Source organism: Cimex lectularius, unplaced genomic scaffold (assembly GCF_000648675.2).
Source record: "Cimex lectularius strain Harlan isolate CLEC.00 unplaced genomic scaffold, Clec_2.1 scaffold63, whole genome shotgun sequence".
Lineage (NCBI taxonomy): Eukaryota > Metazoa > Arthropoda > Insecta > Hemiptera > Cimicidae > Cimex > Cimex lectularius.
Genome location: NW_019392694.1, coordinates 1396664 through 1418809, shown reverse-complemented (window position 1 = coordinate 1418809; position 22146 = coordinate 1396664). Strand labels below are relative to the sequence as shown.

The window sequence follows — 22146 nt, the reverse complement described above, 5'->3', positions numbered from 1 at the left end:
TTTGTAAAGTAAGTCTGTCTGACACCAACAAGACTAAGTGCTTATTACTAATAGCTGGGTTTATTTCCTATTTTGACTCCACCATCCAAACAGTTTTCAACGTCATTTTGAAATAATGAGAACAGCGATGGGCTTAAAAAACATCCTTGCTTTACCACCTATTTGCTGAATCTAGAGAGATGTTGACGTTCTTTCATATAACACTCTTAGAGTACGTAACATCTTACTGGACATATTCGTAATTATAAGTATTCAGTCAATGGTTAATAGAGTCAACAGGCACAGAAAAGGCATAAACCTTTGGAGCTTGTACTAAATGATTATTGAGCAACCAACTCTTCACAACAAAACATTTAAACCAGACAGAATTCCTATGAAAAAATTGAATATGTGCTACAATATAAAACATGAGATGATAGAAATCATTCATTTATTTCAATTAACTGAACGCATTCATGTAATATAGGATATTGTTTTCTTCTCATTTTGTCTAGGCACGCTTTAAAACATACTTTCAACATTGGTGCTTTAAAAGATCGAAATTTCAACATTGAATTTAAAACTGCATTATTCCTTGTAACAAAGGTCAAGAATGCTTCAGGCTACCTAAAAAAGACAGCAACTGGCATTTTGCCAAATAGAATTTATACCTGTCATCTTAAAATTCTTTCTGAAAACAGTTTCTTTAACATTCATTCGATTTTCCTTGTTAATTCTAGTAGCCTGTGCCATTTTCAGGTAAGGGATTGCGTTCGACACAAGGGTGTTTTCCCTTTGCAGAAGGCGACAAAGTAATAAAGCACAAAAACCTTCCAGTAAGTATCAATCTTTTGAACAGGTATAAACGAAATCGCTTGTCTTTGGTTAAAAGTTAGGTTTTTAGTTTGACTATGTAACCTTAAAGGTAGGCGTGCCCTGAGTTGATAAGCACTAATCTTTGCTTCATATGTCTATTGTCTCATTAGATGACTGAAAGTGAATAATCATTGGTACTCTAGTACTCCACGAATCCCTTCTAACTCGTCAAATAATTAGATATAAATTAATGACTAATTGTCTATCTTGTAAATTCCTGAAAAAACGACGTTTCTTTTCTTGTAATTATTTATTGTAAATTCCACGTTAATTTCGCACGGGCAATAAAACAACTTGAGTGGAGTTTGAATTTTTGCAAAAGTCATTAACAAGAACATACTAACGACTATAATTTTTAAAAAATCCGGATAATCATTTATACTGTTTACTAGCTTTACAAAAGATTTTTTGCATTTGATAAGTTGTTTTTACCTATTTGAGATGTTCAACTAAAATGTTTGCTCAAGATAGATTCAACATATACATTTTATTCAGTTTTGAGTTTGGCAGTAAACATTTTTGCCACTCATGTTAGATTCCACATTTCGATGGAATGTTGACTTTTTCATATGAGATTGTCATTAATGTGTGGTGTTTAGTACTGTTAGCCAATGATTATTTGGAGATCATGAGATGCCACACCAGACCGCATCTCACGATCTCCAAATAATCATTGTTATTAATGTTTTCTTTCATATTTGTTCTGCATTTTTTTGTTAGTAAAAATGTTTGCTTTGTAGTTAGATTTCAAATTCTACGGATTTTTTTTTTTTTTGCATTTTGAAATAAGCAACAACAAATTTTTTTAGTTTGTTGAATTCAAAATTTCTATGGAAGAATTTCTTTTAATAATTGGCAACAACTCAAGTCTATGGAGTTTTGGGATTTGGATATCGTAAATTTTTCTCTTGTTCGATTTTGCATTTATTTGAATTTTTCTTGTAGGTGATTGACTCAATTTGGATTCCACATTTCTATGGAATGTTGAAATTTTTATACTTTTTTTTTTTTTGGTGGTTCAAGATTTGCCAAATATTTGGAACCAAATGTTCCTACTCATATTGGCTCCCAATTTCTATGTAATTTTGGTTTTATTCAATTTAATTTTCACTATGTTTTCTTATATTTCGACCTCAACAGTTTAACTTATAATTTTTCCTTCTTGAAGGTTGGATAATAGGACATCTCAAAAAAACCGCAACCAGTTTTTATCCACAACATTTCAGATTTATTTTAATCCTTCCTCAGGTGAGTTAATGCAATGGTTAAAACAGTGGTCGCCAGTCATTAATATTTCATAACATTTTATTTAAAAAAAGAGACAGTGTGGTACATATTTAAGTCTTTCAGACCCCGAACAAACATTTTAATATTTTGAACCTATTATAAAATATTAATGACTGACGACTACTGTTTTAACCATTGTGTTAACTCACCTGAGGAAGGATTAAAATAAATCGGAAACGTTGTGGATAAAAACTGGTTGTGGTTTTTTTGAGATGACCTATTATCCCACCTTCAAGAAGGAAAAATCATAGATTAATTTTCACTGCAAATATTTTTGACATTCACGTTAGATAACATTTCTATGGAATGTTGACTTTTTTTGTATGAGATTGTCGATGTCTTCTTTCATATTTGATCATGCATTTTTTCTGTTGGTTGTTGTCAAGATTGACCAGTAAAATTGATTTATTTTTAGTTAGATTCCTATTTTCTATGAATTTTTTTTACATTTTGAGATGAGCAACAACAAAGTTCTCTGTTTGTTGGATACCAAATTTATATGGAACTTTGGAATTTCTTTTAAATTGGCCACAACTCAATTCTATGTCGTTTTGGATTTTGTATATTATATTTAACAATTTCTTTCTTGTTCAATTTTTCATTTCTATGGAATTTTTCCTGTTAGTGATTGACACAATTGGCCAATTGTTTGGTAACAAATATTCTTACTCATATTAGACTCCATATTTCTATCCTTTTTTAAAAAAGGATTGAATACCGCACTCATTCCATCATTCACCATTTCTATCCACATTTCTATGTAATTTTTGTTTTATTCAACTTTAATTCAACTGCAAACATTTTTTTGCCATTCATGTTGGATTCCACATTTCTATAGAATGTTGGCATTTTTTATATTTTTATATAATTACACCTTTTTTTCTGTTAGTGTTTTTCAAGATTTGCCACTTTTTGGCAGCAAACAATCTCATTCATATTAGATTCCACATTTCTATGGAATGCTGACTTTTTCATATTTGAAATTGTCATTAATTTGTTCTTTTATGTTTGATCCTGCATTTTTTTTTCTGTTGGTTGTTAAAATTGGTAGTAACAATGTTTTCATTATAGTTAGATTCCTTTTTTTTTTTAACATTTTGAGGTGAACAGCAACAAAGTTTACTGGTTTACTACATTTCTGTGGAATTTTGGATTTTTTTTAAAATTGGTCCTGTTGGTGATTCACACAATTGGCCAGTTGTCTGGCAGCAAATATTCTCACTCATATTAGACACCACATTTCTTCAGAATTTTTGGTTTAACTGTTTTGAAACTGTCAACAATAATGTTTATTCTTATGTCAAATTTCACAATTCTATAGTTTTAGAGTTTTCATATATGACATCTGTTGGGGGGAGCCACGATGATGAGGGAAAGTCTTACTTCATCTTCCTCCCTTGGCCATCTACTTCAACACTTCGCATACCTTTGAATTTCACAAGCTTTAATCCTCAAAACTTATATGACTGTCGCCACATTCTTAAACAACTGTAGCTCTAGTGTATGACGTCTATTCTTCTTCTTTAATGTTTGATTACATTTCTATGAATATTCCTGTTGGTGATTGTCAAGAATTGCGAGTTGTTTAGCAGCCATTGTTCTCAATCATATTTGATCCCACATTTCTTCAGATTTTGGGTTTTTACTATTTTCAAATTTACAACACAATGTTTATTCGCCTGTCAAATTACACAATTCTATATATTTTTAGATTTTTCATATATGATGTCTCTTCTTCTTGTTTCATGTTTGATTCTGCATTTGTATATTGTTTTTGTGAATTTCTATTTTTTTTTTCTCTTAAGTTGAAATGTGCAGCAATGATTCTTTCTCCCATGTTGATTTTAAGTGAAATGTCCTTGGCACAGAAAATTTAAATAGCAGGTTCCTTTCTTCTTTGTAAGTTTTATCAGTATAGAAGCTTTTTTGTCTGTTGTTTTCCACGTAAATTCACAAAGAGTTAATTTATGATATAGAACTAATGACTCAAGTAATCGTATATGACACAACAGTAGTGGATTAAGTATTACTTAATTGATTTTTACCGCAGTGTTTTACATTCTAGATTATTACAGGCTAAGCACTAGTCTCATCGCTAAATAATAAAAATATAATAATCATAATATTAAAGGATATGAAATAGCAAAACTTAAATGATCCCTTTTTAAATACAAATAACTTTGATCCATCATTGTATCAATGATGCTAACATATTTATTTTTCATTTTTAATCAAATTCAACTTTTAAATTTAAATAAATCCAATTTATTTTCAAATCAAAAATCTATAAATCCTTATCACCCCTTCCTTGACTTACTGTTTCTATAAATATGAAACGATTAGCCATCACTTCTGTTCCACCGATTGCTTTAGTCTCTAGATATTTAATTATCTTGAGAATATCAAGTCTCTAAGTGTTAAAAAAAAATTTAATTTGATTTTTAATTTGAATTACCTTTTTATCACAATCTGGCATATTGTGACAGTTTGTTAAACTAATTATTGGTTTTTTCTTATTTGCAGTTATGTAATTGCATTTCAGTCAGATTTTATTCAATAGCCGGCGGTTAAAAATATTAGAGTTATTAAAGTTCATCATGAATTTAGCATTACTTTTGTCAGTAAGTACTATTTAAAATCTAGAAACAATTTTGTGTTTGATATATCTATATTAGAAATTCGAAAATTTACTTACATTTGTCCAACAATTTATTGGTAACTCAATTGTTTGTTTTTTTAATAATATAATTAAATAAGAGTTTAATTACAGATAGCTTTTTTACTTTATTTCTGTGTGACTGTTGATTCTTCAACGTCTAGACCTATTATTGGAGTCCTTGTTCAAGAGACAAATCCTACAATAAAGAAATACTATCATAATGCTAAGAGCTATGTGGCTGCTTCTTATGTCAAAAGTATTGAAGGATCTGGGGCAAGAGTCGCTCCAATTTTTATTGGCCAACAAGAAACTTATTATGAGTATATTTTTTCTTTTTACACAAACTAAAAAACAAATCTTGCAAATATTCACTCTGTTTCTTCCTTTCCAGCAATATTGTTTCTTACATAAACGGCCTTTTACTGCCTGGCGGCAATACTTTTTTTAACAATACCAATGGATACGCTGATGCAGCTCATATGTTGATGACAAAAATTGTCAGTTTTCTTTTCTCTTTTTGATTTAATATCTTTGATATTTTATTAATGTTTTAGCGTCGAATGCCATACTTCCCAGTGTTGGGAATTTGTCTCGGATTTGAAGTACTCCTCTATTCGGATTGTAATAAGAGCGAAAAGAGCAGAGAGCCTTGCAAAAGTTTAAATACACTGTTGCCATTGAATTTCAAACCAAATTATAACGATAGTTTATTATTTGAACACGCTCCAAGTCAAATCATTGATATTTTGAGAACAAGTAAAACCACGTACAACAGTCATATGTGAGTTTTGACTTTTTAACCTGTTGTATTTTGTAAAAATAATATTTTTATTTTATATTTTTTTCAGTTTCTGTGTTACTGAAAAAGTTTTACAAACTTGTAACCTACAAGATAAATGGAAAGTGTTATCTACTAATTTAGATATAAATGGGAAGGAATTTATTTCAACCCTCGAATCAACTTCACTCTCTATTGCTGGGCTACAGTTCCATCCAGAGAAAATTTACGAATGGAAGAAGAGTAAGAATTACCCACACAGTCAGGATTCAATAACTGCTATGAGATATTTCTTCGACTGGCTCGTAGACCACGCAAGAAAAAATTCTCATGCTTTTCCTTCCTATGAAGCTGAACTGGATAGTTTAATTAGCAACTATGATAAAACATTCACTATAGAAAATCTCATTTATGACGAACTTTATTTATTTAACAAAGGTTAGAATTGTATTACTGTGAGATGTTACTACTTTCTGAGTGATTTTGTTTTGTAAATAATTTTGCACAAATTATATTAAAGTAATGCTTGCTTGCTTTAGTGCATTCAACAACTCCTTTGTGCATCCTTTCCTTTTTACATTTTATATTAAATAATGCTTTGTTTTAATTTTTTAACAGCTTTTCTAAATTTTTTACAATTATTATTATGCAAAATTAATATAATAAATTGCACTTTTTAAAATACAGAATTTAGCTTATTTATTTCATGATTCAATCACCACTACTTAGTCACTGATGGTAAGTTTTAATTTTAATTTGACCAATAATTTTAATTAAACCACCAATAAATTAATCTTACGTGAATGTAATTATAATTATTACTACATTTTTCTGATGTATTTCACTTGACATAAAACTAAATTGTTGTAGAGAATGAATCGACTGATGGAAGTGACAACGATGGCGTTTGTATAGCCTGCAAAAAAGTAAATGCAAGATCTCAAGAGAAACGAAAATCAAATTTTGATAACAAAGATCCATTTTATAACCAATATAATCTGGAAAGTTGCAACAAAGAGCTTAGCTTTACAAATGGTTAAGAATATTATGCCAAAATGTATGTTTTTCCCTGCATTTTGAGTGATGCATATTATTAATAATAATGTTGATTATGTGTTTGTTTGTAATTTTTTATTATAACAGTATTATTTTGAGAGGAAAGAAGTATTATTGACATATTGTATGATTCATGTGTATATTTTAAAAAAATTAATAAGCATGATTTTGTAGCTTGATCATGCCCAATCATTTTGGTCTGCCTATCTTTGCTGGCTTGGTCTGTCAGATTTAGTAGTTAATTTTGGTTTTAATTGTTTATCAGAATTAGCTACCCCAACATTGAAAATGGCAAAAAGTCTGACTGGCCAAAACAGCAACTTAGGCGACCAAAATGAAAGGAAACAACCAAGCTGTAAAATCATCACAAAAGAAATACAATTGTCTTAAAAAGACCAGACATTTTTTATTTTTATTATCTACATTTTTTTATCACGTTGTTTAAATAATGGAACAACTTTTATTTCATTATTCAAAAGCAAACTCTAATGTACAATGATTTAGGTTCCCAGTCAAGTATTTTTATATTTTCAAAATCAAATAAATGGTCGATTTTTTTTTTTCTATGCTTGGAAAGAGCTGAACCTTTTATATCTGGGATTCTGAGTCTGCACTGTTTGCTTTGTATTCTGTATTTATATTATTTGTTGCTGTTTAATTTTTGAAAGCAAATTTCAAATTGAGTCAATTTATTTATTGTGATTTTACGTCTTTCATTATAATAATAGTATTATACTCTACTGTCATATTAAATTAATTATTTATATTACAAATTAATTATTTATATTACAAATTAATTATTTATATTATAAATTAATAAATAAATTTATTCAATAATTGTTTTGATTTTTTTCTCAAGTATTCATAAAATAATTCACTCCACCTCAAATAATGATTTAAAAAAAAGGACTAGTTTAAGGATACAAAAGCGAGATTTTACCATAAAATATAACTAGTACTGTTGACTATTATTCCTAGTCATTCATGTAACTCATTATTACATGTCTACTTACAATTTAACAGCACGCTAGTTTTGGTAAATTTACAGCCATCATTTTCTAAATGTTTAATTTTAGTAAAAAATTTCGACATGATAGTAGAGTAGTAGACATTTTTATTGACAAAACACCAATGTGCAACAAATTTGACCTCATTTTTCAGTATTGTAATGTAAGTACATGGTAAATGTTAAATAGGCCAAAATATGTCCTTTTTTTTTTTTTTCCGAATGCAGGGCCGCTGGATTCGAACCCGGGACCTTTACCTTACAGTGATGAGCGCCGTGTCAAAGACTAAACCTTGCGGCCACCGACGCCCCCTAAATATCAGTCCTAATGTAATATGTTTTATCTGTTTTTAATACGTAACATTTATTTGAAATATCTATGGTATAATTTAGATTCCCAGTCAAGTATTTTTATATTTTCAAAATCAAATTAATGTCTTTACTTGGATAGAGAACCTTTTCTATCTGGGATTCTGAGTCCACACAGTCTGCTTTTTTGTATTCTGAATTTATATTATTTGTTGCTGTTTAATTTTTGAAAGCAGATTTCAAGTTGAGCCAATTTATTTATATATTTATTATGTTTTGGTTTTAACCCTGGATCCCATCTCTTCCAAACGTTACCCTAATTAAAGGCCTAGATGATTGGAAGTCATTTGTGCCTACCTTCGAAGAAAATCTTAACTTATACATAACACTAAAAAAACCTAGCAATATAGACAGCACTGAGCAACATTTTACGGACACGTTACAAAAACATATCCACAAGTTGACAAAATTATGAACTAGATCTACACCTACCCAATACATGCAGACCATCATTATCAAGAAATATGCTCAAGAGTGGCAATTCCACAAACTGACTAACTCACTTAGTAAGAAACAAACTACAGACCCTGAGACAACAATTCCAAGACTACACAAGTTCATTAATAACGTAAAATAGTAATTATCACTGAGGATTAACCTCTTTGGACATAAACACATAAAATGTTATCCTTTCAAACCATTCCTTCTCTCTGCCAAGATGTTCTTGTGCTCCGCCTGATGAAGAAAGAGTCTACTTATATTCCTCTTATCTCTCCGGAGTTTTCACTCCTCTTCCTTACTTGTGAACTTGGCATCAATAGAACTATAGAACACAATCTAACATCTGTACCTCTCTTCCCTCCATTCAAAACCATTCACGCCCAGTGAAGTATCATACATAAGCTACTTACAACTAAAAGAAAGCTCCTGATCCTAATCACTGCAAAAATCCTTCAACCATACCTAAAAAAGCTGTAGTTTTTCTTACATTTATAACAATTCTCTTAAAACCACATTTCCCAATGGAAATTTTCCTTCATTGGTATGAATGCAAAGCTTAAAAAACCTTATATCTTTCCAACATCCTCCTTTCAATTACTCTATTGCGTACAATAAGTAAAATCCTATAAAAACTCTGGCTTAAGCGTATCTTTTCCTCATTCATTCTAGCAGCGTTATTCCAGATCACCAGTTTAATTCAGAGGTTCTCATTCAACCATTCAGCAATACTACTTCATTGTAGACATTATTGCTGCTGATCTTGGGCAATAGGAATGGTGTTCTGGTTTAATCCAAGATGTGAAACAAGCCTTTGTGGCATTCGAGGATAATCTAGAAGCTTAAAAGAATCCTCCCTTTTACCTACCACCTGATCCTAAAATCCTACTGTACTGACTTCAAGTCACCAGTGGCTCCTCTCAATCAGCCAGCTAATACACAGATACAGGGTACTCCAAGGAAGTGTCTTAGGCTCCACACTCTGCACAGTATACACCGCAGACATTTCTACCCTTCTGAAACTACCCTTACCACCCATGCTGATGATACTGCACTCATAAAGATCTTGTCATCTCCAATAGAAACCTGCAAATCAACATCCCTTGAGCAATGGTCCAAGAAGTGGAAAATAATAAAAGTACAAAAATATGAGCATACCATTTTCACCCCTTCAACGCGTCTTAAAAAAGCAAGCTGTATTACATATTAAAACTGAATCTATAAAGCAAACGACGTATTTTTGCCACTAGTCTCTAGACCAATTTGCACATACAGCATCAAAGTTTGGGTTTGAACCAAACATTCCGACCTCCAATTCATCCAAAACTTATAATCCACAATACTCTGAACCACCATCATTGGCTCCTTTTTATGTATCCAATCTTTCACAGTCACCTTCATTCATATCCAATATGTCCTTGAACAATTATCCTGTCACACAAAGCCTCATGTCAAAAACCTTTCAAATCGTACCCTTAACAATAATCCTCTCTGAAGTTGATTAAAAATTGATTTTTTTTGGCACTGATGGCCACAATGGTTTAGGTATTGACATGGGGCTCATTACTGAAAGGTAAAGGTCCTGGGTTCAAATGCAGGGCTTACAATTTTTTTTACCTCTCATAAAAAAAGATTACAATATTTCAATTCTAGGAATATTTGCAAAAATAAAAACATAAAAGAATTAGTGTATGGATTTTATATTTGGCAACTTTAGAGAAAAGAAGGAAAAAAACTTTAGAAGAGATTAAAACAATTAAATAATCCACATTTATTAATTAATCAAAATAAAATGTATATAAATGGATATGTTTGAAATATATACAAAACTTTTACATTGAAAACCTGTACATCGATAGTCAGACTGTTTTTGAAGTACACATTTATAAAAAATGTAGCTGTCATAAAATCAATAAACAAGTCTGTTTAAAACGGCTTTTTTGATATCGCTGAAAAAGTCCGGTTAATCTTATGCGACAAAGTTTCTGAGGAGAATAAACTAAACTGTGGTGAATTCTCTTCCCAGGCCCAAGAGCCAGCGAGCGAATTTTCCGAACGGCACACGCGACCAAGCTGTAAAAGTAGCGAGACGACATCTTCAATGAGAGGAGGGAATGCTTCGCATATTCTGACCAGACAGTCGAGCGTATCGGAGAAAAGCTCTTCTCTGCTTTGCTTTGGCAAAACTACAAAAAAAAAAAAAAATTAGACATAATTTTTCAACTTCTAAATGTTATAACTCACCAGAAAGAAGTGTAGAAAGTGTATTGATTGCAAGCCTTGTGACACTCATTGCTTTAGGAAGGGAATATTGTAAAGCGAGCCTGGAGACGAGGTCAACTGCAAAAACCTGCTTCTCGAGCACAGGTTGGCTCAAAAGTTCTGGAATGAAATCGAGGCAAATGTGCAAAGAAGGCACACCCGCTATCGTCACCGGGAGGTGTTTTCTTATATAACCCTGTTAAGATGTAAATTCTTTTTATTTAAAGTTTCTAAAAGTACAGATAATTTTGCCAATTTTAATTTACCTGGAAATGAACAAGTTTGGCCAAGGACGGTTCTGAAATAAAAAGTTGATGGAGATAAGAGCAAACAACACTTTGTACTTCACGAAGGGCCCAAGATTGTCCTCGAATTTCCTATGCAAGAGAGAATGTTTGTATTACATCTGTATATATTACAATGATAATTATAAATTACTTTATCTTGAGGTGTTTCTAAGCAGGCTTCAAGGAGAATCTGAACCGCAAGACTCTCTTGCGCTGAGACAAGGGCTGATCTCAGTTCTTCCCTTTCAGCATCTGTGCATGAAGAACCTCGACGTTCATGAACCGGGCTGTCAAGGAGATGTCTCGACAGTTGAGACTGTGAAGCAGCCAAGCATGATTCAAGCACTCTCAGTACGATGCTCAGTAAAGGTGCACACCTTAAAAGTGAAAACAAATTAGAAAAATGAAAACATTTGAAATTATACGTTGGAATTACCTGAAAACTCTTGGGTCACACCGGAGGACTTGTAGTGGATCCACAACCACATTTTTCTGAGTTAGTGTTGGCCATTTCATCATCGAATTGTCCGGGAGAAGTGCGTTTATGGTCATAATCCAAAGACACCTTGGAAGAACGGAGTTCAACCTAAGCCATACCTGTTTGTATAGCTCTTTAAAATTAAAATAAAACATAAGTAAATATTAATAACAAGCGAGAATAAAAATCTAACCTTGCACATAACGAGGAACTGAAGGATCTAACGCCTGTCTAAAATGTTTAATTATAACTGGTGCAAACTGCCAAAGAAAAGTAGGTGGAGCGTCTAACATTACACCAAGGAGATTCCCAGTATGTGAAGGGCAGGTCATCATTTCATTTAAACCTTTAAATAAATTAAAAAATATATAATTAAGACTTTAGGTGGATTATGTTTAAAACTTACCGTGAGCAATATTGTCTTGTGTGAGGACAAGGCTTTTGTGATGCCTATCACCAGAGTACAGTGTACCGATGCTGTGAGATTGCCTTTCCATCCAATCGTCAACGAGGCAAAGATGTGGAAAATGTGTAACCAAAAGTCTTAGCAAAGAGGAAAATAAACCTAAAGATAGAATTACCTTAAAAAACTCGACTTTAAAACTTGTATTTAATTTGATCGTACCACTATAGCTTGCCTGGTCTTTTTGAGCTTGATGGAGTAAATATTTGATTGGCAGTTCGGAAAGAAATTCCTGAGAGTATGATTTGGCACTATTTCTATTTGTGGTCTGCAAGGAAAGCCTGATGTCTTCGTAGTGTAGAAGATAATAAAGAAGGAGAAGCTGGGATGTCAAAGAATATTTGGGCTTTTCTACTTTTTTCTTCTGTAAATTATAATTATATTGGCATTACATCTTAATCAGAATAAAACTTTTCAAAATAAAACCTTGTTTGTGAGAATCGACGTGAAAACAACCCTAATTTCGTCTTCAGATATCGGCTGGTTTGTGTTCTCGAGGGAAAATCGTCCAGCTGGTAGAAGAATTGAATTGATATAGACCTCAACTAACGCAGGAAGAAGAGGATGCAAGGGTGGTACACTTACGCACAACTGCCTATAAAAAAAATACAAGATTTTTCTATTTAAAATATTGCAAACAAATTTCTTTAATTTTGTACTTTATGATATATTTCTATTTTCTTAAACTTTTTGTTAATAATAAACTTACCTAACATACAACGATCATGGATTTAATCCTTTCTGGTATTAAAAAAAAAGGATATTGCTTCCAAAGTTTACTTATAAAATCAGTTTATGGTTCTTTAATGATTTTTATTACTTTTTGTTTTAGTATTGGACTAGTGCATCACAGTTAAATTAAAAAGCGTCTCTCAGAGCTCAAAGATGACCAGAAAAACGAACAACCGCATTTTACACTAATAAAAGGAAAATTGAGGAAGTTTTTGAAACAGGTGAGATGTCATCCTCCTACTAAAAAGATCTTAACGGGATTCTTAAATAATAATACACGACAAATGTATAAGACAAACTTTGCTGGCCTATATGCTGAGACGTTTTGAAGAAGTTATAAAGAAGGAAACACTTTTATTGTATTTATTAATATTTAAAATGAATAAACATTAATTACCTGTAAATCCAGTCTTTAATAGGAACTTTGTGTTTTGTGAAAGCCCTGCTTTTCAAAAGCTGATGAATGCAATGAACTGGTAGAAATCCTTGCATATTTCCATTTAAGTTCATCGTCACAGGTACTTTGACAGCGTGAGATGTAATTACCTGAAATTTTAATGATTAAATTTAGAAAAACAAGAAGTATATTTGTACTAATCGTTGATAAACTCACTTGCTCGGTGAATATATCGTGTGTAAAGACGTGTTTCATTTTGGTCATGTTGTTAGGCCTGATTTGTACCTTCATTCCCAATGTTGAACAGACCAAATCGAAAATTGCGCTGAGTTGGTTGCTGTGAAAGTGTATGGCCATGAGAAGGAGCATTTCTCCAAAAGAAGAAGTAACACCGCTTCCACTGAAAGGAAACATAAATAAAAAATTGTCACGTGACCCTGTTTTAATTTTTAAAATATCAAACCTCTCTAGATACGCTTCTTCGCTTGCTAGCCATTGAACCCACTGGATGCAAGCAGCTTCGTGGTTTCCAATCAAAGACGGGCAGGCTATCAGCATACTCAGCCCGAGAGAAACAAATCTAACGCCAGCCGTTGATGGAGGTGGATGTGAAGTTATAAGCTTAACTAGTTGTGAAATCTCATCTTCTTGAAGCCTGCGCATTATTAAAAATATTTATTTTTTTGTTTTTAAAAGAAACAGCTTTAAGACATTACTTGATGCCAGCGATTCCCCTGAGGGCGCAGTAAAGCCTCATCAAAGACGATGCCTGCACTACATATGATTCGGGCAATTTATTGTCTTCAGAAATGGATACAATTTGTTTCAGATACACTAAAAGTTCATCTCTTAGAAGCTGAAGACTGCTCTGATTTTCTTTACTTCTCTGTAAACGTGGCTGATAAGTTTCTATGTTGAATAAAATTTATAAATATATCACACCTTTTGCCTTCCTCTGATAAAACTAGAGAACCAATTTCGCACTTGTTGGTCGTTGCCTAAAAGCAACCCTGAAATGAATGAGACAATGTCGCACATAGATCCTTTAGCCACTTTCAAAGTGTGTTCTAGACTAAGCAAAATAGTCAAAGCTGGCATTCGACACAGTTCAACCTTAACATAAAAAATTAATTTTATAAAATTATAAGAGATAAAATAAAATGTAATAAATTCTTACACATTTTGCTCTAACAGCAAAGGCCAAACACGGGTTAATACGGCAAAGCTTGACCAGCGTATGAATCCTGATTTTTCCACCATTGTTCTCATCCTCCAACTTGTCTGAATTGGAAACCAGCGCTTTACAAACTGCAAACACCGAATATTAAAAAAAGTTGACATTTTATTATTAAACTTTAATTTCTATGGGAAAAAACAGTGAATAAATAAGTAACCAATAGATATTCAAAGTTTATTACCCTCCCAGAAACAATCTGGCGAATTGATGACGAGCCAGCATATTATATCAGGGCCGTGTTTCATATGTAGGAGAGTTTCAGCTATTTCCGTGATGGAAAGCAGAGCGGGCAGCTCTGACAATGCAATATTGAGGACATCGCATATCTCAGGGATGTAGACTGAGTTTTCAAACAGGTCAGAGTGTTTTACAAATGTCTCAATGGTGCTTCGTTGCATCTGCTGTTCTTCTTGTATCTAAATTAAAAAATAAGCAGTATAAATTTTGTTTTTCTTGGAATTTTTTTTTTGTTAACTTACGAGGGAAGATATATAAAGGATCTCGCTCAAGACAAGCCTGAGGCGCCGTGTGGGGTCGGATCTTTCAAACTCCATCGCAAGACCATTTTGAATTGACTGGACCAAAAGTCCATCAGAATGGGCGCTGCCACCTTTCTGCCTGTATAGAATAATGAAAATTAAATACCATTATCAATGAACAGGAAATTAATCAATAAACAACAAAGTCAATTTAATGGATATAACAAACAATAGGATTCCTAGCGATTAATACATTCAATTACCAATTGGTAATAAAATAATTGTATCATTACAAGCAATTTGAGCAACCCTCTCTCAATGCTCTTTTATTATTAGTTTGTTGTAAAATGACCTTTGGTAAATACTAACAACTACTAACGGAGCAAGGTCTCAATACCAATAATACACACCCTCCAAGGTCTCTCTAACGTTCAGAACACTACGTTTTTTAGTTTTTCTCTTTATTTCATATTGTTCACCAGTTGGGTTGGTAAGCTGCAATAAAAATTATACATGAAATCTACCAAAATGGAAAAAAATGGCAATGTCGCTCGCGGATAAAATTAAGGTTTTAGATAAATTGCGAGTCGGTGAAAGTGCAACTGCGCTGGGAGATTCTTCAACATCAATGAGTTGACATTGCGTTCAATTGGAAAAAAAAATTGAAAAATTAATAAGGTACTATGTCCTGCCAGTGCAAAAATTACAGTTTGAAATAAATCCCTTGAAGAGACAGAAAATGCTTGAGCATTTGATTGGAGGGTATCTCAGAAGTGTGTTCCAATTAGTAGTGCATTGATAAGAGCCAAAACTAAAAAATTATTTGACAAAATTAACAAATGTTCTACATCATCGTTCGATAGCAAAGGTTGGTCGAAAATTTAAAAAAAGGCATAATTTGCATAATATAAAATTGTCCGGTGAATCGGCATCTGCTGACCATGAAGCAGAAAAAAGATTTAATGGATAACTTAAGAAAATGAGAAAAAATTAAATTGTATGGATGGAAATTTTGAAAATGTTAATTTATAAAAAAAAATACAGATAAATGCAATAATAATTAATCATAGAAATAAATGTGTTTTTGTACTTCTATCTACCATTATGGAACGGAACCCCCCTATTTGTACAGGAATAAAGACAACATTTGGGTAGTTTTTCTGGAACGTAACGCTCGCGAATGTTGAGGGATTACTGTACTGGGTAGGATACCTACTCGTTCTCTATAAGGAGCAACTTAGAATTATTTAGGACACATCAGCCTTTCTCTGCACAATAAGTAAAAATATGAATTTGACAGTTATTAAAGGATTTTACCTGAGCTGTTGTTCCCTCCTTACCTCGACTTCCAGGGCGTGGAAGTCGATGGAAAGGAGAGCTACGATCGAGTTGACCATCTCTATCCCCGAGAGTATGGTGAGGATCTCTTTGCGATTCTCCGAGCAGCTTCGAGTCGAGTCGAGAGGCGAGATGAGGCTCATTCGGACCAAACAAGGCAAAACTGGCCGAATCCGCTTTGGCTCGCATTTCGACAAGCTCTTGACATCCAACGACTGGAGGTATTTGAAAACGTCCGGGCTGACGGACAAGTCCATCTCTCTTGATCGACAGCGAGTTCCTGATCAAAATTCAATGTATCAGAGAACTCATATGCCGCTTGGCATACCGGAGAAGGTAGCAAACAAACTCGTTGAGTCGTTGCTTATAGACATTACAAAACCTCTGTCGACTTGGCACGTCAGTTTTAAAAAATAATCCAAGCCATTTATTTAATTTACCAACTACACAAACTAAAACTAGCAATGTGTATAATTTAATTCAAACTTTAAGGCTGATCAATCATATTATGTACCGATAGTCCGATACCAGTACCTCCCCGTTGGCATGGAGTAACCTCAAGCAATGCATTTTGTCTGCTTCTGAAAACTGTTCCTTGATGTAAATTTTTAAAGATAATTGTTAATTAGTTTATTTTATGTTTAAAATGTTCGGAATCCGTCGACTTTATTCTGTTAATTCGGCCTTGTTCACCGGGAATGCCTTGAAATTCAGCACGACCGGTACTAACAGAATCAAAGAAAGTAAGTGTACTATTTTAAAAAAATCAAGTATTAATAAATAAGAACATTGTAAAAAATTAATTTATATCAAAAACAATTCTTGAACAATACGAAAATTTAAATTAACCGACATACAACTGAACTGCTCAAAAATGAATAGCGATATTGCCAATTTTGTAGTATTTACTTTCTGTTGCATTTTTATTTTAGTTTTATTATAAATTAAAATTTATTATAAAATATTATAAAAGTAATAAAATAGTATAAGAGATTTTAATTCCATAATTTTGATTATTGGACAAAATATTTCTTTCAAACAATTAATACTGTGTATAATATATTAGGTTTCGTGGTCCCATTGACCAAATAAATTATTTTCAATTAATTAATATTTAATTAAGGTTTTGCTTGAGATAAAAAAGTCAGTGTCACGAGCGGGATTCGAACCCACGACCTTCAGCTAAATACGCTGCTGCTCTACTGCTTGCGCTATCATGACTTCGATCCACTCGGACACCAACTTCCCGGACAACAACAACGGTGTAAGGCCAACTTCCCACTAACGATTACGAATCATCTGTGTTAATAAAGGCCTATCCAAAACATGTTGTACTTCATTTAGGATCTGGCGGACACTATGGAAAGGGTTCCGTCTTGCAGCAGTGACAATATTTCTGTCCTCACTTAGCGTCAAAGTGCACAATGTCCACTACCATTCCTCTTATTGGCACTTCCAGTCTATTGGCATTGGGCTAAAGCTCCAGGAGACAATGCTCTGAGAAACGCCATTTGCCTCTGCAATATCCACTTGCCGGTGACCTCAAAGACTCATTCTCACAATAATATTGTGAACTTCTGGGTCAAGATGTTTTCCATGGTTAAAGAGAATACAACTGGATTAAAATGGTGAAAAGTGTTGGTTTACAAAACGAGTACTCTTACTGTTTACTTTGCTTAAGTAAATCCATTATTAAAAATGAGGATTAACATTTGTTTGGTTGTTGGTTTTTATTTTCTTTCTTGTGGAATATATTGGTTAATTTAATTAAAATTGATAGAATAAGAATAAATTACAAATATCCTTATTCATTTTTGAGCAGTTTACTTTCTGCACTGATGACCTTGCAAACTTCTACTGCTTAATACTTGGAATAGTTGTGTCTGTGTCCATATTAGTTATATGTGGATTAAAGGTCGTGGGATGACATTAAACAAGTTTCCTTCTTTTTCACTCCTCTGGGTCATCCCAGTCTCCCTTCATTCATTTAGATCTAAAAGATCTATTGTGGTACTGACCCTTGTGTTATCTCCAAGCCTTTAAAAAGTTCACAAACCTTAAGACTTCAGGAGTTCTTCATTTATTAGGCATCATATTTGCCTTTCCAAGGCTGTACCGTAAGATTCAAGGCTAAGATTCAAAGGCTGAAGGCATTCACAAGGGGCACGAAATGTCTCTGCTTCTTGTGGACAGAGTCTGCAGGTTTCTGACTCAGTTGTTTTTCATTTTTAAAGTGGTAATTAAATGGGAAATTAATAGAATAAAGACCTATTATTTTCCTTAATTCTTGCCTACTTTGTAAGATAAATTTTTGTTATACTGGTTGAGTTGTTGAACAACTTCTTTGATTATTTTGCAGCGGGTGAATTTATCAAATGTATGATCATTCCTATCTCCATCCATTTGTTCAATTCAGCTTTCACTATGTTTTTGGGCTTGCAAATGTGCGGAAGTCCAATGAGTGAGAGGGCTCCTTCTGCTTTTGCTAGTTTTATCAACCTTTTTGTTGCCTTCAATCTGAACCTAGCTACTACAATTTCAGGAGTTTTGGATATCATTTATGTAAATCAGGAATAATGTGGGCCCCAGTACAGAGCCTTGTGGGACTCCTGTAACTGAGCACTTCTATTTTGCCATGCTTTCATGCTCATTTGAGATTCTGCCCCAATGGGCAAGGGTTGCTTCTGCCTTTGCTGTTTTTTTAATCTTCAATTTGGGGGACCGCGGTAGCCGAGTGGTTAGCATGAGAGACTCTCACGCCGCGGTCGTGGGTTCGATTCCCACTGTCGCCTCCGGCCCTTTTTTTCCCCCGATAACCCCCAATTTGAATAACATATATAAGAATTCGTCATGGCTAATATGCAAAGATCATAAGGCCAGAAAAAAAAAAAAATCTTCAATTCCCTTGTGTGCTGGCTACCTGATTACATTTTCCCAGGAGCTGGAGATATTTTAGGCTTGTCCAGACCAGCATTGAATCGAAGATGGAAGAGTTTAAACCCTTCCCTACTGCATGTCTAATCGGGAATATGTATATCTGTGCACCTTTTATTCCTTTATTTAAGTATTTCTTGTATACAGAGTAATATTGCATGGATCTCAGCTTGAAAAATTGAAAGATACTCTGTAATTACTCTGTACCAAAGTGATTTGGTATCAGATCACCATCCTAGTAGCCTCTCCATGTGTGGTCCAGTTATCTACCTTATGCAGTGTGTATAACCTCTTTAATAATATAACTTTTACAGGTTGTACTGTGCCTATATAAGACAAATCCTGTTGTCTTTGTTATTTCACATTGACTACTTATCCATTAAATGTTGATATCACATAAATATATAACTCTAGAATTAAATGAAAACCCGTAAAAAAATATGTTTGGATACATGTGATTATTAATGAAGTTTTTTCCTCAGTAGTACTTTCATCTGCTCTTTTACAGTTGTGGAGACTAAAGAAGGAAAAAAACTCATCTTCAACGGTATCATAAAGGAACCGGATGCGGACAGGCCTGTTCTCAAGTCTGCTCTTGAATCTAAGACCACATGTCCTATTTGTAGCACAAATCTTGATGTTAAGCATACAGTAAATATACTTTTTTTTTTTTTTTTTTTTGTAAATGTTCTTATTGAGAAGAGTAACATTATTATTTTTAACAGGATGTCTTAATTTTGAGCCAGTTTGTTCGTTCTGATGGATGTATGTTGCCAAGAAGGGTCACAGGGCTTTGCAAGACACAGCAGAAACGTATATCTTACATGGTCGCTATGGCGCAGAAAGCTGGTATGAAAATTGTCTAAAAAAAAATAAACATTAATTCTATTGTTTTTATCAGTGTGATTATTGTTATTGAAATTCTTTTCAGGCTTGATGTCTAATTTGACTCCGGCCAATAGTAAGAAGGATCCTAAGAAAAGGAAGGATTATAAAAAATTCAACACGTATTTTGATGAATCCACAATCCCTTTGCCTAAAGAGTATAAGAAAAAGACGCCCAATCTTTTCAGATTGATTTGAAATTTTTTCTAGTTATTTATTGTACATTTGTTTATTAGTTATAATCAATCTTATATATTAAAATTTCAAAAGAAAATTGTCTGATTTATTACCATTGTTAACTGTAAAAAAACATGAAATAATTTTGAATGAATGAATGAATCTCTTATGTTTACTTTTTTGCCAAAACAATTATTAAGGAGAATATTTAATTTTCAAAAAGGTTATAATACATGCATACTTTTGATTTATTTGCAGCAAATAGAGAAAATATAGTGTAATAAACTAAAATGAATTCTACGGAAAAACATATCAGGTCAACAGTTGCAAACTGGTAACTAGGAAGTATCATAAAGAACAGGCCACAAAAAATTACTTAGCTTAAGCAAAATAAGTAATATTATGCTTAAAAAATACACCTCCAAGGGAACCTTTTTTTTCTCTTTTTGTAAGACATGGTTCCACACATAAAATTAATTCATTAATTTAATACATCAAAGGTGATTAATATTACATTATAATTAATTCACATCGACATACTCTCCCCATCTCATTATTTCTATTAAGAGAGCCTTTGTGTCTCTGACCTTTTCAAAACTTCCAATGATCTAAACTGCTTCACAAAAAAAATGGTGTACTATGATGTTTGAATTTTTTTTATTGATGTTGAATTTGATTTATGATATTAGTGTAGCTGTGGCTGAGCTTGTGTCTTTTTCTGTAATTGCTGCTCTGTTTATCTCTATTGATCTAAACCATTTCAGTGGCAATATCGTAATCAATGAAGTTCTATTGAGATGCGATTGATTATTGCCAGTTGAAAACTATAACCAATACTCCACTATTTCTAACCAGTTATGTTTATGTTTGTTTTGTTCTGTGATATTTTTGGATTGTTGAAATCGAAGTTATGTTGGTGTTCAAAATGGTGGGTAATATGCTGTAGGATTTGTTTGGGATTTTTTGCATCATCGATATGTTGTTTTACCCTTTTATCCAGATATTGCTACATATAAATATTGTGTGGTGATTAGTGACCGTTAGTCGATGATTATTCAGAAATCGTTAGATGCGGTCTGGTGTGATGTAGGTTTCAAAAAAAAATTTTCTCTATCGTGCCAACGTTTCGATCTTTATTGAGATCATCTTCAGGGCCTGGGATTTACAAACAATGTTTACATTTAACAATTACATTTAGGATGTGGAAAAGTGAATTTATACAATGCAAAATATATTTTATATTCAAACAAAGTATTTCTACTCACTCAAAGTGTTTGTCTTCTGTGTAAAATCCCAGGCCCTGAAGATGATCTCAATAAAGATCGAAACGTTGGCACGATAAAGAAAATGTTTTTCTGAAATCTATATCACACCAGACCGCATCTCACGATTTCTGAATAGTGTTATATATTTTGTCCCGTTTCCTTTTTCTCTCTCTTTCTGCTTTTCTTTCGTAATGTGGTTTCATCATTCGATTGTAAATTATTAATATTTAAAAATATATTATTGTCATTATTTTTTTAGGGGCATCTGACAGCTTGGTCATTTCAGCCCCGAGCACATGCAAAATATTACAACACTTATTGAATACGCATTCACACAAATAAATACATTCACACCTATACATTGCATTCATTCTATTTGGTAGATGGAGTACTCATTCATTGACCTGCATACAATAACAAACTGATCTAATTGGAGTCGATGAGGTATTTTTATAAATATTCCGCCATGGACGCAAGTCACGTACACAGCTCGAGGGCTGTCATTATTGTTTTGTATATTTTTTTTATTATGTTTATAAAACAATTGATTTCTTTTCTAATATAAGTACATATAAGGGGGTATAAAGTCCTATTTGTACCTTTAAAATAAATAAATATATCTGTTAATACATTTAACTTTTTTTATTTATCTATATTTTTTAAAATTTAATTTTGTTATCTAGTTCAAATTATAGTACATGCATGGATAGGAATACTTATGATGGATTCAGTTTCTTTTAATTATTTAAATAACTGATCATGCA

The 22146-nt window shown here is 32.8% G+C and overlaps 3 protein-coding genes and 1 pseudogene across 4 annotated transcripts; 3 read left to right on the top strand and 1 right to left on the bottom strand.

Annotated features, from left to right (window-relative positions):
* The first annotated feature begins 688 nt into the window (after positions 1 to 688).
* Positions 689 to 7336, top strand: LOC106674278 (gamma-glutamyl hydrolase A-like). 2 transcript variants are annotated; one of them, XM_014406910.2, is made up of 7 exons: positions 689 to 815; positions 4666 to 4763; positions 4913 to 5121; positions 5193 to 5298; positions 5356 to 5582; positions 5650 to 6017; positions 6450 to 7336. In XM_014406910.2, exons 2-7 carry the CDS (start codon positions 4740 to 4742, stop codon positions 6617 to 6619), a joined length of 1104 nt encoding a protein of 367 aa, XP_014262396.1. In that variant the 5' UTR covers positions 689 to 815; positions 4666 to 4739; the 3' UTR covers positions 6620 to 7336. The 2 variants fall into 2 exon arrangements, with proteins under 2 accessions (XP_014262396.1, XP_014262395.1); XM_014406909.2 differs by lacking the exon at positions 689 to 815 and having other exon boundaries at positions 4485 to 4763.
* Positions 7337 to 10210: 2874 nt separating this feature from the next.
* LOC106674235 (integrator complex subunit 2) lies at positions 10211 to 16521 on the bottom strand. Its single transcript, XM_014406851.2, has 18 exons — positions 16101 to 16521; positions 14784 to 14922; positions 14486 to 14720; positions 14245 to 14375; positions 14010 to 14180; positions 13784 to 13953; positions 13531 to 13722; positions 13284 to 13467; positions 13068 to 13216; positions 12365 to 12533; positions 12101 to 12302; positions 11882 to 12040; positions 11669 to 11821; positions 11434 to 11608; positions 11149 to 11374; positions 10977 to 11087; positions 10693 to 10906; positions 10211 to 10634 (listed from the first exon to the last, which is right to left on the bottom strand). Exons 1-18 carry the CDS (start codon positions 16376 to 16378, stop codon positions 10375 to 10377), a joined length of 3318 nt encoding a protein of 1105 aa, XP_014262337.1. The 5' UTR covers positions 16379 to 16521; the 3' UTR covers positions 10211 to 10374.
* Positions 16497 to 20181, top strand: LOC106674236 (39S ribosomal protein S18a, mitochondrial). The gene is made up of 4 exons (XM_014406852.2): positions 16497 to 16864; positions 19564 to 19706; positions 19781 to 19904; positions 19987 to 20181. Exons 1-4 carry the CDS (start codon positions 16759 to 16761, stop codon positions 20136 to 20138), a joined length of 525 nt encoding a protein of 174 aa, XP_014262338.1. The 5' UTR covers positions 16497 to 16758; the 3' UTR covers positions 20139 to 20181.
* A 689-nt stretch (positions 20182 to 20870) lies between these two features.
* On the top strand, positions 20871 to 21024 carry LOC112126614 (annotated as a pseudogene).
* Positions 21025 to 22146: the final 1122 nt, after the last annotated feature.

Bases quoted from the DNA above. Each gene is read 5' to 3' on its own strand.
- LOC106674278 (XM_014406910.2), top strand. From the start codon at position 4,740: ATGAATTTAGCATTACTTTTGTCA. The intron at 5,299-5,355 runs GTCAGTTTTCTT...TTAATGTTTTAG, and splicing joins ATATGTTGATGACAAAAATT to CGTCGAATGCCATACTTCCC. The intron at 5,583-5,649 runs GTGAGTTTTGAC...TATTTTTTTCAG, and splicing joins ACCACGTACAACAGTCATAT to TTTCTGTGTTACTGAAAAAG.
- LOC106674235 (XM_014406851.2), bottom strand. From the start codon at position 16,378: ATGGACTTGTCCGTCAGCCCGGACGTTTTCAAATACCTCCAGTCGTTG. The intron at 13,217-13,283 runs GTGAGTTTATCA...TTAAAATTTCAG, and splicing joins ACGATATATTCACCGAGCAA to GTAATTACATCTCACGCTGT. The intron at 12,303-12,364 runs GTTTTATTTTGA...TATAATTTACAG, and splicing joins CGTCGATTCTCACAAACAAG to AAGAAAAAAGTAGAAAAGCC.
- LOC106674236 (XM_014406852.2), top strand. From the start codon at position 16,759: ATGTTTAAAATGTTCGGAATCCGTCGACTTTATTCTGTTAATTCGGCC. The intron at 19,707-19,780 runs GTAAATATACTT...TATTTTTAACAG, and splicing joins ATCTTGATGTTAAGCATACA to GATGTCTTAATTTTGAGCCA. The intron at 19,905-19,986 runs GTATGAAAATTG...AATTCTTTTCAG, and splicing joins CGCTATGGCGCAGAAAGCTG to GCTTGATGTCTAATTTGACT.